Genomic DNA, 23,518 nt, shown 5'->3' with positions numbered 1-23,518 from the left:
ATATGCAAGTTAAGAACCCATAAACTGTGCAAGTTAACAATCCGCAAGTGACTCCCATCGACTTGACGTTACGAGAACGTTTTCAGGAATTGGAAAGGGAAAACAAACGACTCAAAATCTCTTTGGAGAAAAGAAAGAAGCTTGAAGAAGCAGCTATCCCGCATTCCAGGAGTGATACGTCGAATCGTCATACCCATCAAGACAGCCCAAACAGAAGGGACGAAATTCTTGACGATCGTCGGCTCAATCGAAGCGACGCAAGAAGAAGCATGGATGTCAGGAATGATTATCAAAGTCGTGGTCACCATAATGAGCTATTATGACAGTTATGTACCCGACGATGATCATTACTACACGGTCGAGCATGATAGGCGAACAAGACCAAGTCACAGATAACATAGACAGAGGGATGATCATATCAATGATGATCACTCGAAGAGGTCTAGGAGTGAAAAAGACCGTTCTAGAAGAAGAACGAATCATGTTAGGAACGAACGGATTCGCAGAGAAACTGAAGGAGACTCGGAGAGATCAGAAGAATTCAGCAAAATAAGTCTTAGTGAAATGATTGGTGAGTTGTTAGCCCAAAAGAAATCCAACGATGAAGAGCAACAAATATTGTCGATGAAGAAATCAATGGACTCCCCATTTGTTGAAAAAATAAGGCGCTTCCGCCCACCTTCGAACTTCAATCAGCCTCAATTCAAAGAATTTTTTGAAGGACGCAGTGGAAATCCAGTGGAGCATATCCAACAATTTCAAGCCTCAATGAGTTTGTGGAGCTTCAGCGACGAGCTACTCTGCAGAACCTTTCCAATGACCTTAACGGGTAAGGCTCTAACTTGGTTCTCACAATTAGAGTCAAATTCAATTAGGAGTTTCAGAATGCTATCAGATGCGTTTTTCGAGCAGTACAAGATTAACCTCGGAATAAAAAAAGAAAGCAGTCATTTATTCCTCTTACATCGAGAGCCAGGCGAGAGTCTTTTTTATTTTAATAGGAGGTTTCGTCAGGAAGTTAATGAAATTGGAAAGGTGGACGAGGGATTCATAATAGAAGCATATAAAAATGCAATGGATGATGATGAGTTTAGAATTTACAACTCATTAGCAGTTCAACCAGTCGAAACCCTCAAGGAGTTGTATGACAGGGGTAATAGGTATGCGAAAGATGAGAAGGAAAAGAAAGCAAATTTGTCACGGACAACAAAAAGGTCCGGAGCTAAGGGACACACAAAACCGAAGCAGCAATTCGATGGCAGTACCAAAAGCAAGAGTCATGAAGGTCATAATAGGAAAATGAGAAACGAAGAAGATTCTCATAAGATTCAAGAAAAACAAAGTTTCCCAAGCTGAATATTGGACTTGGTGAACTTTTTAAGAAGATCAAAGACTCGCTACCCATTCCAAAACCATTATCGATGGAAACAAGGGATACGAGAGATAAGAATAAATATTTTTCTCATCACCAAAACCATCGGCACAATACGGATACTTGACGTACACTCGCAGCAGAAGTCCAAAAGATGATTGAAGAAGGAAAGTTACAGCGATACGTAAAGAAGAATCTAGCACAGGTCAACACACTGCTCAACACACTAGATCTACGAGAGATCAGAGTAAGCCAGTAAGAGTCAATTCAACTTTGAGAAAGGCTCAGGAAAATGCTACACGATTGAAGTTGCGTCATATTAATGATTGGCGAATATCGAACAAGGTCGACTATTCCAATATGATTGGCACTGAGACTTTGAAAGAGGGAAAGACTGAGATATCTTTTTCGAACGTTGACCTTGCTGGAGTATATCAACCACATAATAATGCGATCATGATTTTATCTCTCATTGGAATGTACAAGGTACGTCGAGTTCTAGTTGATACTGGAAGTTCAATTAACGTCATATTCTCGGGAGCATACTCCTCAATGAGTTTGAATGAGATCCAAGTCGAAGCATATGATAACCCTATCATAGGATTTAGTGGTGAAACAATGACAACAATGGGAAGAATCAATCTACCTACGATGGTGGGAGGAAGGACATTTATGCAATATTTATCGTTGTTAGATTGTCGTGCACCCTACAATGCTATCTTAGGTCGCGATTGGATTCATTCAATAGGGGCGTTAACTTCCACTATCCACCAGTGTTTGAAATTCATTACTGCAGCAGGAGTGATGAAAGTCAGAAGCGACCAGGTGGCATCTCATAAATGTCACGAAAGCGCAATGGGGGAGTATAGAAAGTCCGAACTAAAGGGCTCGGAAATACTCCAAGTTGAAAAGAAATTGTATAAATCACAGTGTTTCCCGACCTCTTATCAAGGAAGAGGAAAGGAAGGACCTCCAACTATTGAGGAGTTGGTAGAAGTGCAAATTGGGGATCAAAAGGAGCAAACTACAACGTTTATAGGAATAGAATTACCATTAGGCGAAAGTGAAAGCTTGATTACCCTATCGAAGAACAATAAAGATGTCTTCGCTTGGAGCCTCAGAGACATGCCAGGTATTGATCCTGATGTCGCATGCCATCGGTTGAATATCAGTGAAGGATTTAAACCAGTAAGGCAAAAGCCGCGAAATATGGCTCCAGACTGTAAGGAAAAGGTAGGGAAGTTTCTTGGGTACATGATGACCCAGAAATAGAGATGGAAACGGAAAAGATACCTGATTATAAACCTAGAGCCATCTAGCAAGTGAGGGAAGATATAATAGATCTATTTCCTGCTTCATCTAGCGGCGTCTTTGCTATTAAATATCTCTACAAATAATGGGGGTGGCTAAAGTGTCGCCAAGCATGCAATCAAAGGAAAATTGTTTAAAGAAGTCTAAAAATAGAAGACATCTTTTTCAGTATTAATTCGAGTAATGATGGTGGCTAGGGTTGGACGAACGAACTCCTTGGGAGGTAAATCCTCACTAGTTTATTACATTATAAATCGAATTTATAATCACATATGAGAAAACTTCTTGCATGTATTTATTAAAGAAATACTTTCAATGTTTTTCTATAAAAGAGAAAGACAAAGACGAAGTATTTTGGTTATTAAGAAAACTGTTGCGATGTCTTTCTAATAAAGAATAAAAGGAAAAAACAAAGTGTTACAATATAATTAAGCTGAAGCTAAAATGGAGCGAAGAAAAATATTAAAGAACACATATGGAGGAAATACTTGGAATGTTTTTCTAATAGAGACAAAGACAAAAACGAAGTGTTTTGCTTATCAAGAAAGAAAATGTATGACAAAAAGCTAATGACAGTCAACCTGTACACCAGAGATTGTCGTACATTCATTATTCGCAGACACAAGAGCGTTGAGTCGGCAAATTCAAGGGGATTACAGGAGCATATGGGAAATCAATATGCCTAGCAAGATACGGGAGTAGCCTGCATTCGAGTGAGAGTCAAATTTCTATTGATCATGGCGGTGGTGACTATTTGACAGGGTGCGAAGCATATCGTCGATGTCACACCAACACATAGGTCATTTGTTAGCTAAAGGAAGAGCAAGAGGACATAACATGTCGATCTGTTTGGCGTTTGGGTAATTATCATATGGATTTTTAAGTACATTATTGGTACTTTGAACGTGATTGGTGATTGAAGAACAGTGGCTTCTGAGATGGTTAAGTACATTTTTGGCGGTTTGAATTATTAAGCCGACCGTGGGGAAATCGACACAACAAGATGTCCAAGGCCACGAAAGGTTATCCCATAAACGGCATAGGGAGAATTTGAACGAGCCGAGAAAGATAAGTTCTTTTGATTTTTTTAATCCATCAACAAGTTGATAATTAAGAGGGGGCGATGTTTGTACCCTATTATAATATTGTACTTGCGTACCGCATAAGCTATTTGATATTGGTAAAATACGGTTTATTTTGGAAATTGGTGGGTTTATTGATGAAACCCACATGGATTATTATGGAAGCCCAATACGGTTTAGTGTGGAAACCGGAGGGTTTATTGAGGAAATCCACATGGATTATTATGGAAGCCAATACGGTTTATTGTGGAAACCGGTGGGTTTATTAAGGAAACCCACATGGATTATTATGGAAGCCCAATACGGTTTATTGTGGAAACTGGTGGGTTTATTAATGAAACCCACATGGCTTATTATGGAATCCTAATACGGTTTATTATGGAAACCGGTGGGTTTATTGAGGAAACCCACATGGCTTATTATGGAAGCCCAATACGGTTTATTATGGAAACCAGTGGGTTTATTAAGGAAACCCACATGGCTTATTATAGAAGCCCAGTCTAGCTTATTATAGAATCCCAAATGATTTATTGTAAAAGTCATTTTCAGATAGACACAAATCTTGGAAGATAGACAAGGATCTTCCAAGATAGATATAAATCTTGAAGAGATAGAATGGATCTCTCAAGATAAATACAAATGTTGTGGGGATTGATGAGCACGCAAGTGTGACGCATTTCACCCATAACTACATTTTTTATGACTAATTTAATCACTAATAAACTTGCTTTAAGTCTTTTTAAGGAAATAAGCTCTTTTGAAAAATAACTTGAAAAAGTGTTAACGTGAAATCATTCAAATGGGTTCTTTTGCGCCCTTATATCTTCTCTTTTTTGGAAGCTCAAACTTGAGAATATTGCACTTTCATCTCAGCTATTTAATTTGCCACCTTATCGTTTCCGAAGGAACTGGAGCTACATCTCTTTTCAATTTCCAGTTTTGGTCTCTCATGAAAGAGCCTGAATGTATCTGCTTCTCGTATTCTCCTACTTAGGTATCTCCATGTTACTACTAAGGCAACCAGAGGAACTGATAAAGGCACCCATCATTTCAGATGCGGGCACCCAACAAATGGATAGAGGCACCCTCTTCTTCTTCATTTGAAACATATTTTCATAATTTATGGGAGATCTCAAAGATTTAAAGAAAAGATATCTTCTTGCCTATTATACACGAAGTTTTCATATCTTGAAGTTAAAAGAGATAATATATTGATGAGTTTGTTTTTATTGAAAAGGAGAAAGAAAATCTGTTGTTTTATTTATAAATAAAAAAAGATAATATCCCCAGGATTTTATTCTAGCAAATAGAGGAAGATGTGTGATAAATGGAGAAAGAAATTATTCCTGAGATATCTTTCATTAAAGAGAAGATCTGGTGGAGTTATGGAAGAATATTTTGAAAAGATGTTTGAGTAATGGTTGTTATGTATAAATAGGGTGCTAATAGGACCAAACAGGCATCCGGGGAGGGGGGAGTTTTGGAAGAGAAAAATAGTTGCGTTTAATTTTTCTTCATTTTCACCATTGTAAATACTTTTAGAGCAATAAAATAATCTTTTAAGAGTGTCTACAACATGATGAGCTAGACCCCTATGCTGGGACGACGGACGAAGCTGAATATCATCATGTGGTAAATTTAATTAATTCCTTATTTACTTTTTGCACCGATTATAAATGATTTATGATTTCTATTAATCATTTGTTATCTTGTTTGATAGTGTATGCTTAGTCTTAGGTGCTTTTGATACACTATGCTTGTAATTTACAATTGATGTTTTACGAAATCTATTTTGGCAAAGAATAAAGTTAATATTTCTTGTGTCTGGATCTATAATTGTCTAGGATTAATTACTAAAACCTATGTATATGAAAGACAGTGAAATCCCGAGTCCCAGTATCTATCCAACCTACTACTATTTTTTCTATATATTTTCTTATTTTTATTTATTTTCATTTATTAAACCTGAAATCAATCTCATCAAGTCTGAGTAAATGACAACCTTATTTATCACTATCTAAAATACGATCAATTTTTGGCACCGTCGATGCGGATTTGTTTTTAGATTAATTTTTAGGTTTATTTTTTTTATTATGTACAGTATTTTCATTTTTTTTTAGATTTTTTTTTTTCCTTTTTATGCGTTTCTTTTTGTATTTCTTTTCAGGGACTTTTTGAGGATGATGACTTATTCTGAGGAGACGTCACCTAAGATGACGCTGGCGGAATATAAGCGTAGAAAGTCAAATTATCAGGAAACCTCGTCTGAGATGACGCTTGCTGAATATAAGCGTAGGCAACAGTATGGAGTTTTTGATCCACATGTGGTAAGTGAAGAATCTTCTCTAGAGATATATGAGAAATATTATAAACACACACCACTTAGTTTGGACTTAATATTGAGAATTCTGGAATGTAAAAAATTATTTAATGATGATGATGATCAGTCTTGTAGTGACTCTCTGGTCGAGACAAAAATTTTAGATGACCATGTGAATGATTGTGTAGATGATTTGTCTAATTTATTAGAAGAATCTATCTCGCAAGATCTTTTGCCCGACTTAGAGGTTGTTTCTAGTCCCCTAGACTTCCAAAAGTTACCTAATTTAGGGTCAAAATTGCGTTCTTCTAAAGTGTTGTTGGATTACTTTGCATCTAAGTACCCAGAAGAATTGCCTATTTCTGATACCGTACATGAGCCTATTGCCAATTTCCCTGTCCCAATAGTATCCCCATATTATGTGCTATACTCACTTCCATGTGAAGTAAAAATTAGGTTTGGTGGTAATCCTCTATTTCATACAGTTTCAGTGTCCCCGCATTTTCATAAGTTAATTGTGAAGCTGTCGTTTGTAAATACTGTATTTTGGGTTGATCCCCAAATTTTCAGGCTGTTTTTTGGGGATCCATTTCTGTACATTCCAGTAGGTATTTTTTTTTATTTTTTTTACTTTTTGCCTTTCCCATCTTAATATTTGCGTTGGATGACTCAATTACATTGAGTACAATGTAATGTTTAAGTATGGGGGAGATGTTAACTTTTTACTTTATTTTTTCAGGAAATTCCTTGCAAATCATGACTAGCTGTGTAGCAGGTCTTTTTCTTTTTTCTTGCATGTTATGACCAGATGTTTAGCGGGTTTAAAAAAAAGTTGATATGACCAGCTGTGTAGCGGGTCTCTTTCTCTCTATCTTATTATATGACCAGCTGTGTAGCGGGTCAATTTTCTGTTTTGCTCGAGGACTAGCAAAATGTAAGTGTGGGGAATTTGATGAGCACGCAAGTGTGACACATTTTCACCCATAACTACTTTGCTATGACTAATTTAATCACTAATAATCTTGCTTTAAGTCTTTTCAAGGAAATAAGCTCTTTTGGAAAATAGCTTGAAAAAGTGTTAACGTGGAATCATTCAAATGGGTTCTTTTGCGCCATTATATCTTCTTTTTTGGAAGCTCAAACTTGAGAATACTGCACTTTCATCTCAGCTATTTAATTTGCCACCTTATCGTTTCCGAAGGAACTGGAGCTACATCTCTTTCAATTTCCAGTTTTGGTCTCTCATGAAAGAGCCTGAATGTATCTGCTTCTCGTATTCTCCTACTTTGGTATCTCCATGTTAGTACTAAGGCAACAAGAGGAACTGATAAAGGCACCCATCATTTCAGATGCGGGCACCCAACAAATGGATAGAGGCACCCTCTTCTTCTTCATTTGAAACATATTTTCATAATTTATGGGAGATCTCAAGGATTTAAGGAAAATATATCTTCTTGCCTATTATACAGGAAGTTTTCATATCTTGAAGTTAAAAGAGATAATATATTGATGAGTTTGTTTTTATTGAAAAGGAGAAAGAAAATCTGTGGTTTTATTTATAAATGAAAAAAGATAATATTCCCAGGATTTTATTCTAGCAAATAGAGGAAGATTTGTGATAAATGGAGAAAGAAATTATTCCTGAGATATCTTTCATTAAAGAGAAGATCTGGTGGAGTTATGGAAGAATATTTTGAAAAGATGTTTGAGTAATGGTTGTTATGTATAAATAGGGTGCTAATAGGACCAAACAGGCATCCGGGGAGGGGGGAGTTTTGGAAGAGAAAAATAGTTGCGTTTAATTTTTCTTCATTTTCACCATTGTAAATACTTTTAGAGCAATAAAATAATCTTTTAAGAGTGTCTACAACATGATGAGCTAGACCCCTATGCTGGGACGACGGACGAAGCTGAATATCATCATGTGGTAAATTTAATTAATTCCTTATTTACTTTTTGCACCGATTATAAATGATTTATTTTCTATAATCATTGTATCTTGTTTGATAGTGTATGCTAGTCTTAGGTGCTTTTGATACACTGCTTGTAATTTATAATTGATGTTTACGAAATCTATTTTGGCAAAGAATAAAGTTAATATTTCTTGTGTCTGGATCTATAATTGTCTAGGATTAATTACTAAAACCTATGTATATGAAAGACAGTGAAATCCCGAGTCCCAGTATCTATCCAACCTACTACTATTTTTTCTATATATTTTCTTATTTTTATTTATTTTCATTTATTAAACCTGAAATCAATCTCATCAAGTCTGAGTAAATGACAACCTTATTTATCACTATCTAAAATACGATCAATTTTTGGCACCGTCGATGCGGATTTGTTTTTAGATTAATTTTTAGGTTTATTTTTTTATTATGTACAGTATTTTCTTTTTTTTAGATTTTTTTTTTTCCTTTTTATGCGTTTCTTTTTGTATTTCTTTTCAGGGACTTTTTGAGGATGATGACTTATTCTGAGGAGACGTCACCTAAGATGACGCTGGCGGAATATAAGCGTAGAAAGTCAAATTATCAGGAAACCTCGTCTGAGATGACGCTTGCTGAATATAAGCGTAGGCAACAGTATGGAGTTTTTGATCCACATGTGGTAAGTGAAGAATCTTCTCTAGAGATATATGAGAAATATTATAAACACACACCACTTAGTTTGGACTTAATATTGAGAATTCTGGAATGTAAAAAATTATTTAATGATGATGATGATCAGTCTTGTAGTGACTCTCTGGTCGAGACAAAAATTTTAGATGACCATGTGAATGATTGTGTAGATGATTTGTCTAATTTATTAGAAGAATCTATCTCGCAAGATCTTTTGCCCGACTTAGAGGTTGTTTCTAGTCCCCTAGACTTCCAAAAGTTACCTAATTTAGGGTCAAAATTGCGTTCTTCTAAAGTGTTGTTGGATTACTTTGCATCTAAGTACCCAGAAGAATTGCCTATTTCTGATACCGTACATGAGCCTATTGCCAATTTCCCTGTCCCAATAGTATCCCCATATTATGTGCTATACTCACTTCCATGTGAAGTAAAAATTAGGTTTGGTGGTAATCCTCTATTTCATACAGTTTCAGTGTCCCCGCATTTTCATAAGTTAATTGTGAAGCTGTCGTTTGTAAATACTGTATTTTGGGTTGATCCCCAAATTTTCAGGCTGTTAATTTTTGGGGATCCATTTCTGTACATTCCAGTAGGTATTTTTTTTTATTTTTTTTACTTTTTGCCTTTCCCATCTTAATATTTGCGTTGGATGACTCAATTACATTGAGTACAATGTAATGTTTAAGTATGGGGGAGATGTTAACTTTTTACTTTATTTTTTCAGGAAATTCCTTGCAAATCATGACTAGCTGTGTAGCAGGTCTTTTTCTTTTTTCTTGCATGTTATGACCAGATGTTTAGCGGGTTTAAAAAAAAGTTGATATGACCAGCTGTGTAGCGGGTCTCTTTCTCTCTATCTTATTATATGACCAGCTGTGTAGCGGGTCAATTTTCTGTTTTGCTCGAGGACTAGCAAAATGTAAGTGTGGGGGAATTTGATGAGCACGCAAGTGTGACACATTTTCACCCATAACTACATTTGCTATGACTAATTTAATCACTAATAATCTTGCTTTAAGTCTTTTCAAGGAAATAAGCTCTTTTGGAAAATAGCTTGAAAAAGTGTTAACGTGGAATCATTCAAATGGGTTCTTTTGCGCCATTATATCTTCTCTTTTTTGGAAGCTCAAACTTGAGAATACTGCACTTTCATCTCAGCTATTTAATTTGACACCTTATCGTTTCCGAAGGAACTGGAGCTACATCTCTTTCAATTTCCAGTTTTGGTCTCTCATGAAAGAGCCTGAATGTATCTGCTTCTCGTATTCTCCTACTTTGGTATCTCCATGTTAGTACTAAGGCAACAAGAGGAACTGATAAAGGCACCCATCATTTCAGATGCGGGCACCCAACAAATGGATAGAGGCACCCTCTTCTTCTTCATTTGAAACATATTTTCATAATTTATGGGAGATCTCAAAGATTTAAGGAAAATATATCTTCTTGCCTATTATACAGGAAGTTTTCATATCTTGAAGTTAAAAGAGATAATATATTGATGAGTTTGTTTTTATTGAAAAGGAGAAAGAAAATCTGTGGTTTTATTTATAAATAAAAAAAGATAATATTCCCAGGATTTTATTCTAGCAAATAGAGGAAGATTTGTGATAAATGGAGAAAGAAATTATTCCTCGGATATCTTTCATTAAACAGAAGATCTGGTGGAGTTATGGAAGAATATTTTGAAAAGATGTTTGAGTAATGGGCTGTTGTGTATAAATAAGGTGCTAATATGACCAAACAGGCATCCGGGGAGGAGGGAGTTTTGGAAGAGCAAAATAGTTGCGTTTAATTTTTCTTCATATTCACCATTGTAAACACTTTTCGAGCAATAAAATAATCTTTTAAGAGTGTCTACAACATGATGAGCTAGACCCCTATGCTGGAACGACGGACGAAGATGAATTTCATCATGTGGTAAATTTAATTAATTCTTTATTTACTTTTTGCACCGATTATAAATAATTTATGATTTCTATTAATCATTTGTTATCTTGTTTGATAGTGTATGCTTAGTCTTAGGTGCTTTTGATACACTATGCTTATAATTCACAATTGATGTTTTACGAAATCTATTTTGGCAAAGAATAAAGTTAATATTTCTTGTGTTTGGAGCTATAATTGCCTAGGATTAATTACTAAAACCTATGCATATGAAAGACAGTGAAATCCCGAGTCCCAGTATCTATCCACCCTACTACTATTTTTTCTATATATTTTCTTATTTTTGTTTATTTTCATTTATTAAACCTAAAATCAATCTCATCAAGTCTGAGTGAATGACAATCTTATTTATCACTATCTAAAATACGATCATGGATATACACAAATCTTGTGAAGATAATAAGGATCTTCCAAGATAAACTCTAATTTTGTGAAGATAATAAGGATCTTCCAAGATAAACTCAAATCTTTACAAGATATATATGGATCCTTCAAGATAGATAAGAATCTTGAACGATAAGTAAAAATATTTGTAAAACTATAAATTTAGGGTTATTATGGAACCAAATTAGGGTTTATGCCTATAAATAAAGGCTAAAATCCAACTCAAAAGGGACACAATTTTTATTCCATTTCTCCACAACTTACTTGCATAGAACTCTTGTTGATTTTAGCATCGGAGTGTCTTTGCAGGTATCCCTCCACTTTCCATCAACAATTCTTGGAAAATCTAATCAACGGCGGCGATTTGATCATCATACACATATCTCGAAAAATGTTGGGGTAATTAATTTTGCACCAACACCTGACAATTCATTTCTGCTCACAGCATTTTTCTCATGTGGTTTTGTATTATATATGCGATAGTACATATAACAATTTGAGATTTTTTTATTTATTCAGAAACTCGGGAGTATATCCCTTAAACGCATCATGCACTATTCCTAAAAGCAGTACATAATAACTTCAGTATCACAATGCCCAAATGGTCAAAACAACTCACTAAAGTCTAAGGATATATCTAAGACACCAAGAAGAAGAAAATCAAACGAAAAATAATGGATTTGTTTTCCACGATAATGATCTTGGCTACGGGACTTTGTTTTTTCAGATTAATGCTGATAGATTCACATATCAAATGCATCGTAAACCTCAACTGATGATGCATCTGCAGGGACACCTTTATTTTTTTTTCTTTTTTCCTGTTCTCTACAATCCATTTTCCTGTTCTCTGTAATGCATCCATGTCTTTTAAAGTATCTTCGATAGTACCCCTATCGAAAGTCGACAGGATCACGGGAATTTGTACCTAGGTTTAATGATTCTTTTCGAAATCTTCATATTTCTCCTTCTGAACTTGTTCGTCCTCGGTACATCTTCAATATATCTTGTACTTCTGTTTTTCTAGTTTTTCCTCTCGGTATTTCATTGGCGATCGCTATGTTTAAATTACAGAGTTGTATATTTGGGTTAAGGTTAAGGTTACGTTAAGGTTAAGGTTAGAGTATCCCGGGAGGAGCCAAGTGTTAGCTTATAGAATGGTTGGTCAGTTGTACCAAGGTATAATCTTTATTGTCCGAAATTCCGGACGATCTCAACCGATGTATAACGCCATTGCCATGTATCATTAGGAAGAAGTTGCGTAACATGTGGCCCCTACATGTAGAACATACCTCACAATTCCTGAGAAGAACTGAGTTTGCTTGTCTTTGAAATAGACTTTCTACTATCAAGAATAAGAAGAGTATTCGTACCAAGAGATACCCTAAATATTTTTTAATACCATGAAACCCCAGTGTTTGTGCTTACGGACATCCTAATTTTAACGAAAAAAAATAAGCCATGACTTGGTTTGAACATACCTGTTGATAGAGAACCCTAATCTGATATTGACATCCACTGCAACTGACTACCAAACATAAATCTTCTTCCATCCAATCCTTGTGTGAAAATTGTTTGGAATCCCAAATCGAAAAAGTCAACAGTATATTCTTAGCTAGGGCTGCACAACGGGTAGGGTGGGTAGGATATGTCCTATATCCGCCACCCTACCCATTTATTGGCAGTTAAGAAAATTTTTACCCGCCACCCTACCCGCCATTAAACGGGTAAGATCCTACCTAACCCATTCTTTGACGGGTAGGGTAGGGTGGCGGGTATAACCGTTTTATTCATCAAGAGAGATCCTCATTGTTAAAAAAGACATGTCACTCAGTACGTCGGATTTATGAAAAAATATCACCTAACAAACAATTTTTTCAACGGCAAAAAATTCAATGAAATCTGTACTACAAATCTACCAAAGAAAATCCTCTATTCATGATGTTGACTTTAACCATAATTCTGTGTCAAAATTAAAGCCTTCCTTTTACATGAGGCCAGGATATTTGAAGATTGGAAACTGACGGAGCTATCTGATAAAGGCTAAAGAAAATAACGTTGACTAACAGAAAAGTGCATATTTTCCCGCTAATTTGGACGCGATGTACAAACAATAATTCACTAAAATGGACATCTCAGTGACGCAACAATCAAAACTGTTGGCGAGTCCATAAATGGTACAGCAAACATCAATTACAGGCTGTAAACGGAAAATCGGAATTCAAAATGAGAAATATCAACGGTAGAGATTAAACGAAAATCAACGGCAGAGATCAATAGTATAAATAGGCGGGTAGGCTGGTAGGATAGGATAATTTCGAACTTTACCCGCCACCCTACCCGTTTACTGGCGGTTAAGAAAATCTTTACCCGCCATCCTACCTGCCAAATAGTGGATGGGGTAGGATACGGTTAAAAAACTGGCGGGTAGGATAGGCTTGGCGGGTATGGGTAGGGTATGTGCACCCCTATTCTTAGCTTACGCAAAGAGGGGTTAGCCAGGAAGAGCCACACTTAGGGTTAGTTATGGACAAAGTTAAGCATAGAGGGCGTAGAGCCTGGGTTATGGTTAGGCGAATAAGAAGAGTACTTGTACCAAACACGGGTGAAAAAAGAATAAGCTGAAACGGATAGTCAGGAAGAGCCATGGCCGTGGTTGGGCCAAAACATTAATCTCTACCGTTCGAAATTACGGACGATCTTGGCCGATCTTTGACCTAGATACATGCACACCATCTTTCCTTAAAACATTGATGATGATTAAGTGTTCTAAACTCTATTTCAATCATTGAAACTTTCTTAGAGGATGACAATAGCTGTTTTCACGAACTATTAGCATCAAAGCAATTTTCAAGTTATTGAAATAATCATTACGAAACATTCCAAGTCTACACCAAATGATTGTATTACACAAACCATGTAAGATGTTACTCGGCGATTTTCACATGATCATCTTTTGACTCTCGTCAAGAATATCAGATGAACTTGGTTGAAGCAAAATCTTACCAACACTTATTTCGAGAAATATGTAAGCGAGTTAAACTCAGCTCGAAACCTCAAATGTGCATAATCGAATACTATATAATAATACGACTTATGTCTCAATATAGGAGATATAGTAGAAATAGACTTTCCAATTGATAGATGAGTTTTAGTATCCACATACCTTTTGTTGATGAAGTTCCACAAGCTCTCCTTAGTAGTTCTTCGTCTTTAATTGATGAACGCCTTGAATTTTAATGCTCAACTACACAATCTATCCTAGTCCGATACATCACTATAAGTAAACTAGAAATTAAGACTTATAAGTTTTGATCACTAACATTGACAACACAAGCTTGAGATAACAACGCTTGCGAGTTCGACCGAGCAGTGCTCTAACAGATGGTATGAACCGGAATCAACTCCGACCATTTAAAATGTTTATCTTCTTCAATAAGAGATGCTCCAAATAAAATGGAGTATTTTTCCCAAAATCTTGTAGATCCAAACGAATCTGGATGCCCCAAATCCCTTTTGTTGAAGATGAATCTAAGGCGACGCCGAATAGAATCGTTGATGTTCTTGATGGTTCGAGAATAACAATCCAAGGAACACCATAGAGATTTTGAAAGAATCGTTATTAAAGCGAAGAGAAAATCGTCCAAAAGACGAAGAAAAGATCACCCAAATAGCGAAGAAATGTGTCTATAGACACGCAAAACAACAAAAAAAAACCTAAAAAAAAAGTAAACTACTTTTATTCATAAAAACTAATAATCCTTGCTTAGATCTAGCCCAAAAAGACTAAATCTGAGCGAGAAGAAGAAGGAAGTTTTAAAGCTTTTCTTTTTTCCCTTTAAGGAGAGAGAATGAGAGAGGAAGAAGAAGAAGAAGAAAAGATAGTATACTTAATAAACTTTTTTTAAGTTAGAATTATCTAGATTCATCTAGGATGAAACAAGTGTTGGCTAAGATTCTACCAGTTTCATCCTGCATAGTCTTATAAAAAAAAAATTTTCAAGATGTATCTAGTTTCATACCACGTATTCTGAGAAAAAAAAACATATTTATATCGGGATGTATCTGGTTTCATTCTGCATATTCGTGTATGTTTATGTTGAAGGTGTTTGTTGTACCTTTTTACTATTAAAAGTGGTGGTGGAACTTGTAAGTAATGTGATTTTTGTTGCCGTTGAAAATGTTAGTTGTCCTAGATTTTTTTTAATACACTGGTTTACCAATATGCATTCGCATATTCATCCAGGAATGACACATGATGCAACCAGTTTCATCACACTTATTTTGAATATATATATATTTCTGTTCAAGTCAAGATGCAAGCAGTTTCATCCTAGCCATTTTGAGAATAATTTTTTCTCTTTTAGTTTAAGTCAGGATGCAACCAGTTTCATCCTAACTATTTTTTTGGACAAAAAAATAAACTTTCAAATTTACTATCAATGACAGATCTTGTTTTGTGGATCATCTAAACCCGTTTCAAAAAATATAAAATTTATTAAAATTGGATACATATTTTAAAAGTTATGATTTTGTTTGTGATTTGTTTTTAAATTGATGTCCATTTCACCGTACGGAAATTTTATGTCCATTAAAACCATAATTTGTGGATATCTGGGCAACTGGCCCTTTTTCTCTTCAAAAAAGAAAAAAAAAACAACGTAAGAAATACCCTCCTCCAGGTTAGGTGCAATAAATAAATGTACGATCAAAGGTCGCGCACTGTTTCTGTTTTTTTCTTTTCTTTTTCCTGAATGGACGCGCACGTTTTCCTTGGTTTTTCTTTGTGATCAAAGGATGCACACGTTGCCAAGCTCAACTACACACTTAATAGCTTCAACTAATATAATAAAGTATCACAGCCTATACCAATAGCATCTCAACAACATTGAAGGTATTACCAGCGTTACGTCGCTTGGCAGTTGGCACTGCTATGCAGTGTTTGACACCTGATAGTCACTGCTTATTAATTGTTTTCGATGTGAGGGCCACAACAAGTAACTCATTTCATTTGATATTTTTTATATTTTAAATTCATATTCTAACCATGACGGGACTTAAAATGGGTCACCAGTGTAATAAATATAAGGTTAGGACCATGACGGGACTTAAAAATGGGTCACCAGCGGTTGGTTCCTTGTCTTAAAAGAACAAATATTTTTTTCGAAAGAAAAAGATTATATTAAAAGAGAAAACAAAGTTACAACATTACAACTTCAGTCTCAAATGCAAAACCACAGTCGAGACTACCACCTAAGTCTGCAGCTCTAAAAAGAACACTACAACTCAATTCACTCCAAAATCAGTGTCTTAAAGAACAAATATAGAAATATCTACTAATGGGAAAAAAAAAGAAATTTTTTACGGACATAACTCATTCCTAAACAATTATAGAATCAAATTAAAATGACTGTATAAACGGAACCCTGAAAAATTTTCCTTAGTTTGAGGCCTACGCATTTCTTCATCTACCCAATAAAAAAAGTTAAGAGGTGTCTAAAGTGTGTTAAAATATTAAATTACCCTTTACACAAACCTTGATATAGTTTAATTTGTTAGAACATAACTCAGTTGAACCCACCAAATGTTGGTATGTCAAGTTTGGTTGTCATATTTTAGCATCAAAACTCATTTAAAGTCGCTTGATTATTTACTAGAATCAAATTCGTTTAGGTTAGACTAGAAAGTCTAGGAATGTTGAGATGTACAAGTATTACTCTAAAGACCTGAAGAATGTGAAGAAGTAACGACTGCAACAAAGACATCATCCTTCCTCTTGAGGTTAGTAATATTAACTTGATCTTGTTTACATTCCTAACGTATCTTTCAAGTCGCTTTATATTGAAAACATAACATGCGCGAAGCTGTATTTATAATATTCCAGTGATTAAACTTGGTCATAGCATTGTGATTAAAGTATCAAGGAATTATTTTATGAAGTATAACGCTTATTTTTTTAACTTCGTAAATGCGACATCAACATAATCTATGTGTTTAGTTACTTGATTCTGTGTAAGGATATAGTTGTGGTTTTATCCTAGGAAACGACGTATTATTACATTGGTTTAAGGAATTAGATGTATGAACTTGTTTCATAAACGAAAGGGAAATCAAGTGTGTTGAATCAATCACAAGCTACTGCGGAAGTAAGGTGTAACAGATCACAAGCTACTTTGGGAAGCATGGTGTAACCGGTCACAACCTATCTTGGGGAGCATGGTATAATCGGTCACAACTAATATTGTGAGTCATGGTATAACCGGTCCAAGAGCAAAACCGAGTTTCCAAAGTTCACCCATTCCTTCATGTTGTGTGTGAATTCGGAATTAGAGTTTGATAAGAGAAACTTCTAGATGTCGATATTATTTGGACACGTACATAATTCTTATCATTTATTGTTCAAAGATATTCCTTGACGCTCAAGGCGATCCCATACCGAAATATTGAAAAGCATTTAATTATGATTTGTCAAGTATATATGTTTTAATTACCAGAAATTAAGTCATATACTCTAGAAAAGGATATTAGTAAATGTGTTATACTAATAATACAAATCTAATTATTTTAAAAACCTAAGTCATATAAGCTCCCACATCGCACGGTGACCCTCACCCTCCCCTTCCCAAATTGCATAGAAATTATCTTTTTTTATGCCATGTCATCCCTAATTTTTCTCATTAACAATCGCCATGTCATAAGTATGGAAACATATTATACACAAATAATATCATAAGTATGGAAACGTATCTGAAAAAATTAGTTAAAGAATCCCCTGATTTTTAAGAAATACTACAAATAATATCATAAGTATGGAAACGTATTATACACAAATACATATTATAGATTTTCTTAATAAACATAGATTTTCCTAACTAATTTTAGATGAATACAAATCTAGGTGGTAAAATAAAAATCTACCTATTCTAGTTAGATCAATGACCAAGAAAACTAAAAGAGATAAAACCCTAATTCAATATACGTATACATACATTAACAGTAATACATCACGTACTAAAAAATACATGACATTTAAAGCTTCCTAGAACTTAATACAACAGCAATGGCAAGAAATAAGAGATTGGGTTCAAAGAAGAAAACCAAAGGTATGATATCTTAAACTTAACACTATTTAATCTTATTTTTTCATAAAAACTAAAAATATAACAAAAAAAAAGTATACAGAGATGACTGATGAAACAAGTGACGCATCAGATGAACCAAGTGAAGCTACCATGGAAAAGGGCAAGGGATTGGGTTCAGGAAAAAACAAAGATAACGATTTATCAATGATTGAAGACGATATCTTAATGGTCATCGAATCAGATGGCGAGGACACGGAACTGCAAAAGTTCATGCACACCAGTCCGGCAAAAAAGAAAACAAAAAACAAAACAAGTGAGTTTAAATGAATATTAAAACTCCAAAGATACTTTGTTCCTGTATTTCTTTAGTACGTTATTTAGTAAATCTGTTTGTTACGTTACTACGGTACTTATTACTTTTTTTTTTAATTTATCATCATGTTTGTATCCAAATTTTAGGTTAGGTTGGCGCTGTTGGTTTACTCATTTAACTATCATGTTTGTTCCATAAGCAGTCAACATATCTATTTTTTTATTACTTTACGGTATTAATCCATAAGCTAAATAACTTCTGTGTTATACTTATTACATACAGAATTGCCAATGGTTGATGAAACAAGTGAATCATCAAAGATGATGCCAATCACACCGTCAAAACAAGACAACAACAAAAAAAATTAAGTTCATATACATTTATATGTTGATGTTCCATATATTGCTATACTTGACACTGTTGTTTTTGTTTTATGAAGGAGATGTCAGTTCAAGTGAGGATACACCAAATCAAACTCTCTGCGGCTTCTGGATTCATGAGCGACGGGGCGAGGCGAAGCCGAGCGACACTAAACTAAAAATGCATTGGGATAGGGTGAGGCATAGCCGAGCCACAACAAATCAAATCGGGATAGGGTAAGGCAAAGCGAAGCCGAACCCGAGCTTTACCAAATCAAATCGGGATGGGGCGAGGCGAGCCGAAGCCAAGCTTTACCAAATCAAAAATATGGTTAAAAGAAAAACATGCCCAGTGCATAGCACGGGCATAACTAAGCCATTATATTTGCAGTTGTAGATTGAATTGAGCGAAGCAAGTTCGGAACTGCCCGGGGATGCACGGGCACAAAATCTAGTTTTCTAAGAGAGATATCGGAAATATTGGCAAACATTTATTGGAAATACGAAAACTGAAATATGGTACTTTAATGCATACCTTGAGAATATTTTTGAATCTGGAATTTTATTGTTGTCTAAATAACCTTGGTCTATAAATACTTGAGTTTGCATTTCTTGCAAATCATCCTATGAGCCAGACAAACTTCATTCGTATTGTTTCTGGTGGATCCGTCTATCCAGAGAGGAAAGTACCCTAATTAGGTGAAATCTCCTACAACCATTCGTTTAAATACTTCTGTGGGATCGAAAATATCTACGGTGGGAAACTAGATAATTGTATTGTTATTTGAGCTTCCGATTTTTGATTTGATTGACTAACGGTTGTTGAATTTTACTTTGACTGCACCTAGTTTGATTATTCTTGAGAGCTTTATCTTCTAACATAAGGTTCATTCAAACTAGATCAAAGTATTGACGTGATCTTTAGAACCATTTGTAGATCTAAAGACATCTTGTGATAATCCATTATTAACAGACTCCGTTCTGTGTGTGATTGATCACAAGAGGATTCAAGTTTGTGTTGTGCAGGTTATTGAGAAGGAAATTGAAGATTTGGATACAAAGAAGATTTTCTTATTAGTTTTCGTATCTTGTGAACTTGTGTACACATCTTGATCAGCTGGTATCCAACTAGATCTTGTGTATCTTTTATAGACTTGTGGTTACCTAGTTGTGTAAGATCGGCTTCATTTTATAGTTACTCTTTAAGTTACATATTGTTTGATTGCGAATCCAGAAATTGGTTATTTCGGTAGTCAAGTTTTGGGTTGATCTAAACAGACAAAGAAGTTTATTAATTTAAACGGAAGATCCTTTGTTGACAACTCATACATATATTTTTAACAAAGATTGAATAGAGTGGTTACCAAACAGATTCATTCATTTGCTTTTTGGAATACGATCTAAAGGAGTAGTGATTCACGTGTGTGACTCTAGAAGTCGAAGGCGCATGGATATAAAAGAAACTAAGTAGCTAGGGGTAGTCTACTTGGTCACAACTATACGAAGTTGGCATTATATTTCGTATATCGGCTTAATTCTCAGAGTATTCAAAACTAGACTACGTCCCGGGGTTTTTCTGCATTTGCGGTTTCCTCGTTAATAAAATCATACCTATTGACCAAGTGAATACACTTGTACATTAATTCGTTGTCACTTGATATTGATCCTATAGTGTTTCGGTTTAAAACCATACCTATTATCAAGTGAACAGTTTGTTGTTTTATTGTCTCGATTTCATGTCCATAGATGATCACACAAAGTTTATACCATAGTTGTCGTATTGTCTCGACTTTTTCCATAGACGATCACACTTGGTATAGGACTTATAGGTTGATATTTGAAAGATTTTGGTGTATTTGGGTACCCTCATCTTTTCAATTGGTATCAGAGCAGGCACACACGAAAAGATCTAAAAATCCGTGTTTGGTGCGATCCAATCTATAAAGAACTGAATATGTGGATGATTCTGTTAACTTAGTGCAAGATAACGAATACTCAAAAGTTGAAAATGTCATGATCCAGGAGTTAAGGAGATCGATGGTAGATTTGTGTCCAATCCTGATGTCAAAGAAGATGCTGAAAAAGAGTTGATGAAACTCATAAATCCTATCAGATCCATGTCTTATAAAATCCTGATATTAAAGACAGAATCTAATCTTCTAAGACAATAGATCAGAAAAAAAGACATAGAACTAATATTCTAGCCAAAGAGAATATGGATCTCTCTGTCAAAGTATAAGCTCTTGATAAAACACTTACTCAAGAACAAGGGGTTTAATCTATGACTCTGACTAAGGATTATGTTATAATCTCTTCACATGAAGAAACCAAAAGTTTTTGCTCGACTTTTACAGATCCTGATGAAAAGACTTGTTTGATCATATCGAAAATAAATCATGATGATGAAGGTAGTTTTCCTAACTACATCAAGTCAGAAGAGAATGAAAAATCTCCTTCCACATCTACTAATGATCAAACGAAATCTAGTTCAAAGGAAAATTTGAATCAGTTCCTTATAAATGATCGTAAGGAATATAGCTTTTAGTCACTTGATAAGAAACTTATGGTTCTTCAAAATACTCTTGTAAAAGTATTAAAATAAATGTCTTGTCTTAAAAAAATGAAAGATCATTCCTCAGTAGAAAGACAGAATATTCCCCAAACTGACAAAATCAACTCAAAGAGTTCATATGAAAGATTTGATAATCACTTATGGAAAAAGGTTCCACCTCACTCATATAAGAACAATCTATGTTTACATGAAGGTGGTTTATCTACTGAAATTTCCAGAAGAAAGGGAAGGAGATAAGTTTGATCGTCAGAAATTGATTCGAAAAAATCCCACAATTGTTTCTGACGATCAAACTTATGTACATGATAAGGAAATCCTTATAATGAGAAGTCATATGAAAATCTCATTAACAGAATTAAAATTGATTTATTTATCTCTAAATATTCTCACATCAGTTCATTTTCCCCTCATGATTAACTGTGCATCACAAGGAAATATCAACTCCTTGGGAGAAAATACTTTGGGAAGAAATCTCCAAAGAGAAACATGAACAAATTAATAGTTCTGATACTCGTTGTAAGCATATCGAGGCTTACTCCGATACAACTTTGTCGTATGGAGTTTGTGCACTCTCATCTAGATTTGTGCTCATAATTTTTAGGATGAGGAAACACATAAAACGAGAGCACATGTATTGTGTTTTTATCAGAAAAAATTTACGACGGAAATTGGGTAACTGCAAATCATATTGTCTAAAAAGGTTCATATTAACACCGGTTTTCGGTAATTAGGGTTCATTTAAATTTTTTAGATTTTAATATTACCTTATGAAAAATATAAACTTCCTAGCATGAAGATTTCAGACAATATATTATGGAAATAATATATACACTGTATATTTTAATTTACGGAAGTCTCTTTGGTACTTCCGGTCCGAAGGTTATTTTCTTTAAGAAAATTCCCTCTTGCTTGTATTAAGAAATCCTGATTAATTCTTATTTAAATATTTGAGCATGCCTCCAAAAACTCGCAGTATTACAAAGGCTAATAAGGAGGAAGCTCTTAAAGTTGAGAATTGTCTGGGAATCAATACATAAAGGAAGAAGAAGATCATCTCAAAAATCATGTCTGATTATGAGTTTGGATCCCAAGATGAGCCACGTCTTCTGGATTTCAACTTTTAATATCCGAAAGAAACCAAGTGGATACCTACTGATAGTATGGTAAACTTTATTCAGAGGATTTGAAGAACTAATAACCAATCTCATAATAACAGTTCGAAATCAAGATTGGCTAAAGGAAAGAATTGAAGAGATAATAGCTGATCTTGCAGACATGAAGGAACAAGTTGAAAAGCTTGAAAAATAAGAAGTGGTTGCTAACAAGTCTCTCGAGACGTGCTTCAAGAGCTTAAACACTGAAGAAACCTCAGTGAACAATCAAAGCACCACTAAGGATTAAGTCATATACTGTAATACTTGATCAGAGAAATAAAGTATTCAAATCGTTGATTTACTTCGATATTTTGTATAAGGTCTACTCGAATAAACTATCAATTATTATGAATGTATAAATTTTATTTTACAATCTTTGTTTCATTATTTGATAGTTCTGATTGCATAAGCCTTCTTTGAATGGTTATATTTTTATGCTATTGCTTTCGGTTTATGAGATGTTAGTTTCGGTTTTTATTAACCTAATTATTCGATCTCATATTATGGTATCCCTTATGGTTTGTGTGGATTTTTTATTTAGAGGGATTAATTTATAGACTTTTTAGATGGGCTTTATCAAAGGATCATAATGCGATACGATTAAAAATCATGTGTGAAAATTCACAATAATTTTTATATCAATTTATGTTTACATAAGTTGTGTTTAGCAAAACATATGAGTTTTGGGTTTAAACTTTTGCTATTGGCACGTATTAGTTAAAACCGATTTAACATTTCTCTAATAAAGGTTGCTCTTGTTGTTGTTCATTTTTTCTTGCGAGAGGATGACAACAAAAAGGAGGGGAGAGTTCTTATTTAACTTGTGCTTCAATGATATATCTTTCTAGGGAGAAGTGGCTGCGGAAATTGAGGTAACTATTTTTTGTTAGTTAATTTATTTTCCTGTTTAAGAAAAGCTTGATTTTATTGCATATATTTTGCTTAAAAAAATCGGTAAAACTGATATTTTACATTATGATGTATGGATTGAGTATTGTGATTCAATT

The 23,518-nt window shown here is 34.6% G+C and overlaps 1 protein-coding gene across 1 annotated transcript; it reads left to right on the top strand.

The window, feature by feature from the left end:
- The first annotated feature begins 564 nt into the window (after positions 1-564).
- On the top strand, positions 565-1,356 carry LOC113279503. Its single transcript, XM_026528408.1, has one exon. It carries the CDS (start codon positions 565-567, stop codon positions 1,354-1,356), a length of 792 nt encoding a protein of 263 aa, XP_026384193.1.
- The last annotated feature ends 22,162 nt before the right edge of the window (positions 1,357-23,518 follow it).

The sequence above is a fragment of the Papaver somniferum genome, chromosome 1, assembly GCF_003573695.1.
Source record: "Papaver somniferum cultivar HN1 chromosome 1, ASM357369v1, whole genome shotgun sequence".
Lineage (NCBI taxonomy): Eukaryota > Viridiplantae > Streptophyta > Magnoliopsida > Ranunculales > Papaveraceae > Papaver > Papaver somniferum.
This window is presented reverse-complemented; position numbering and strand designations above follow the sequence as displayed.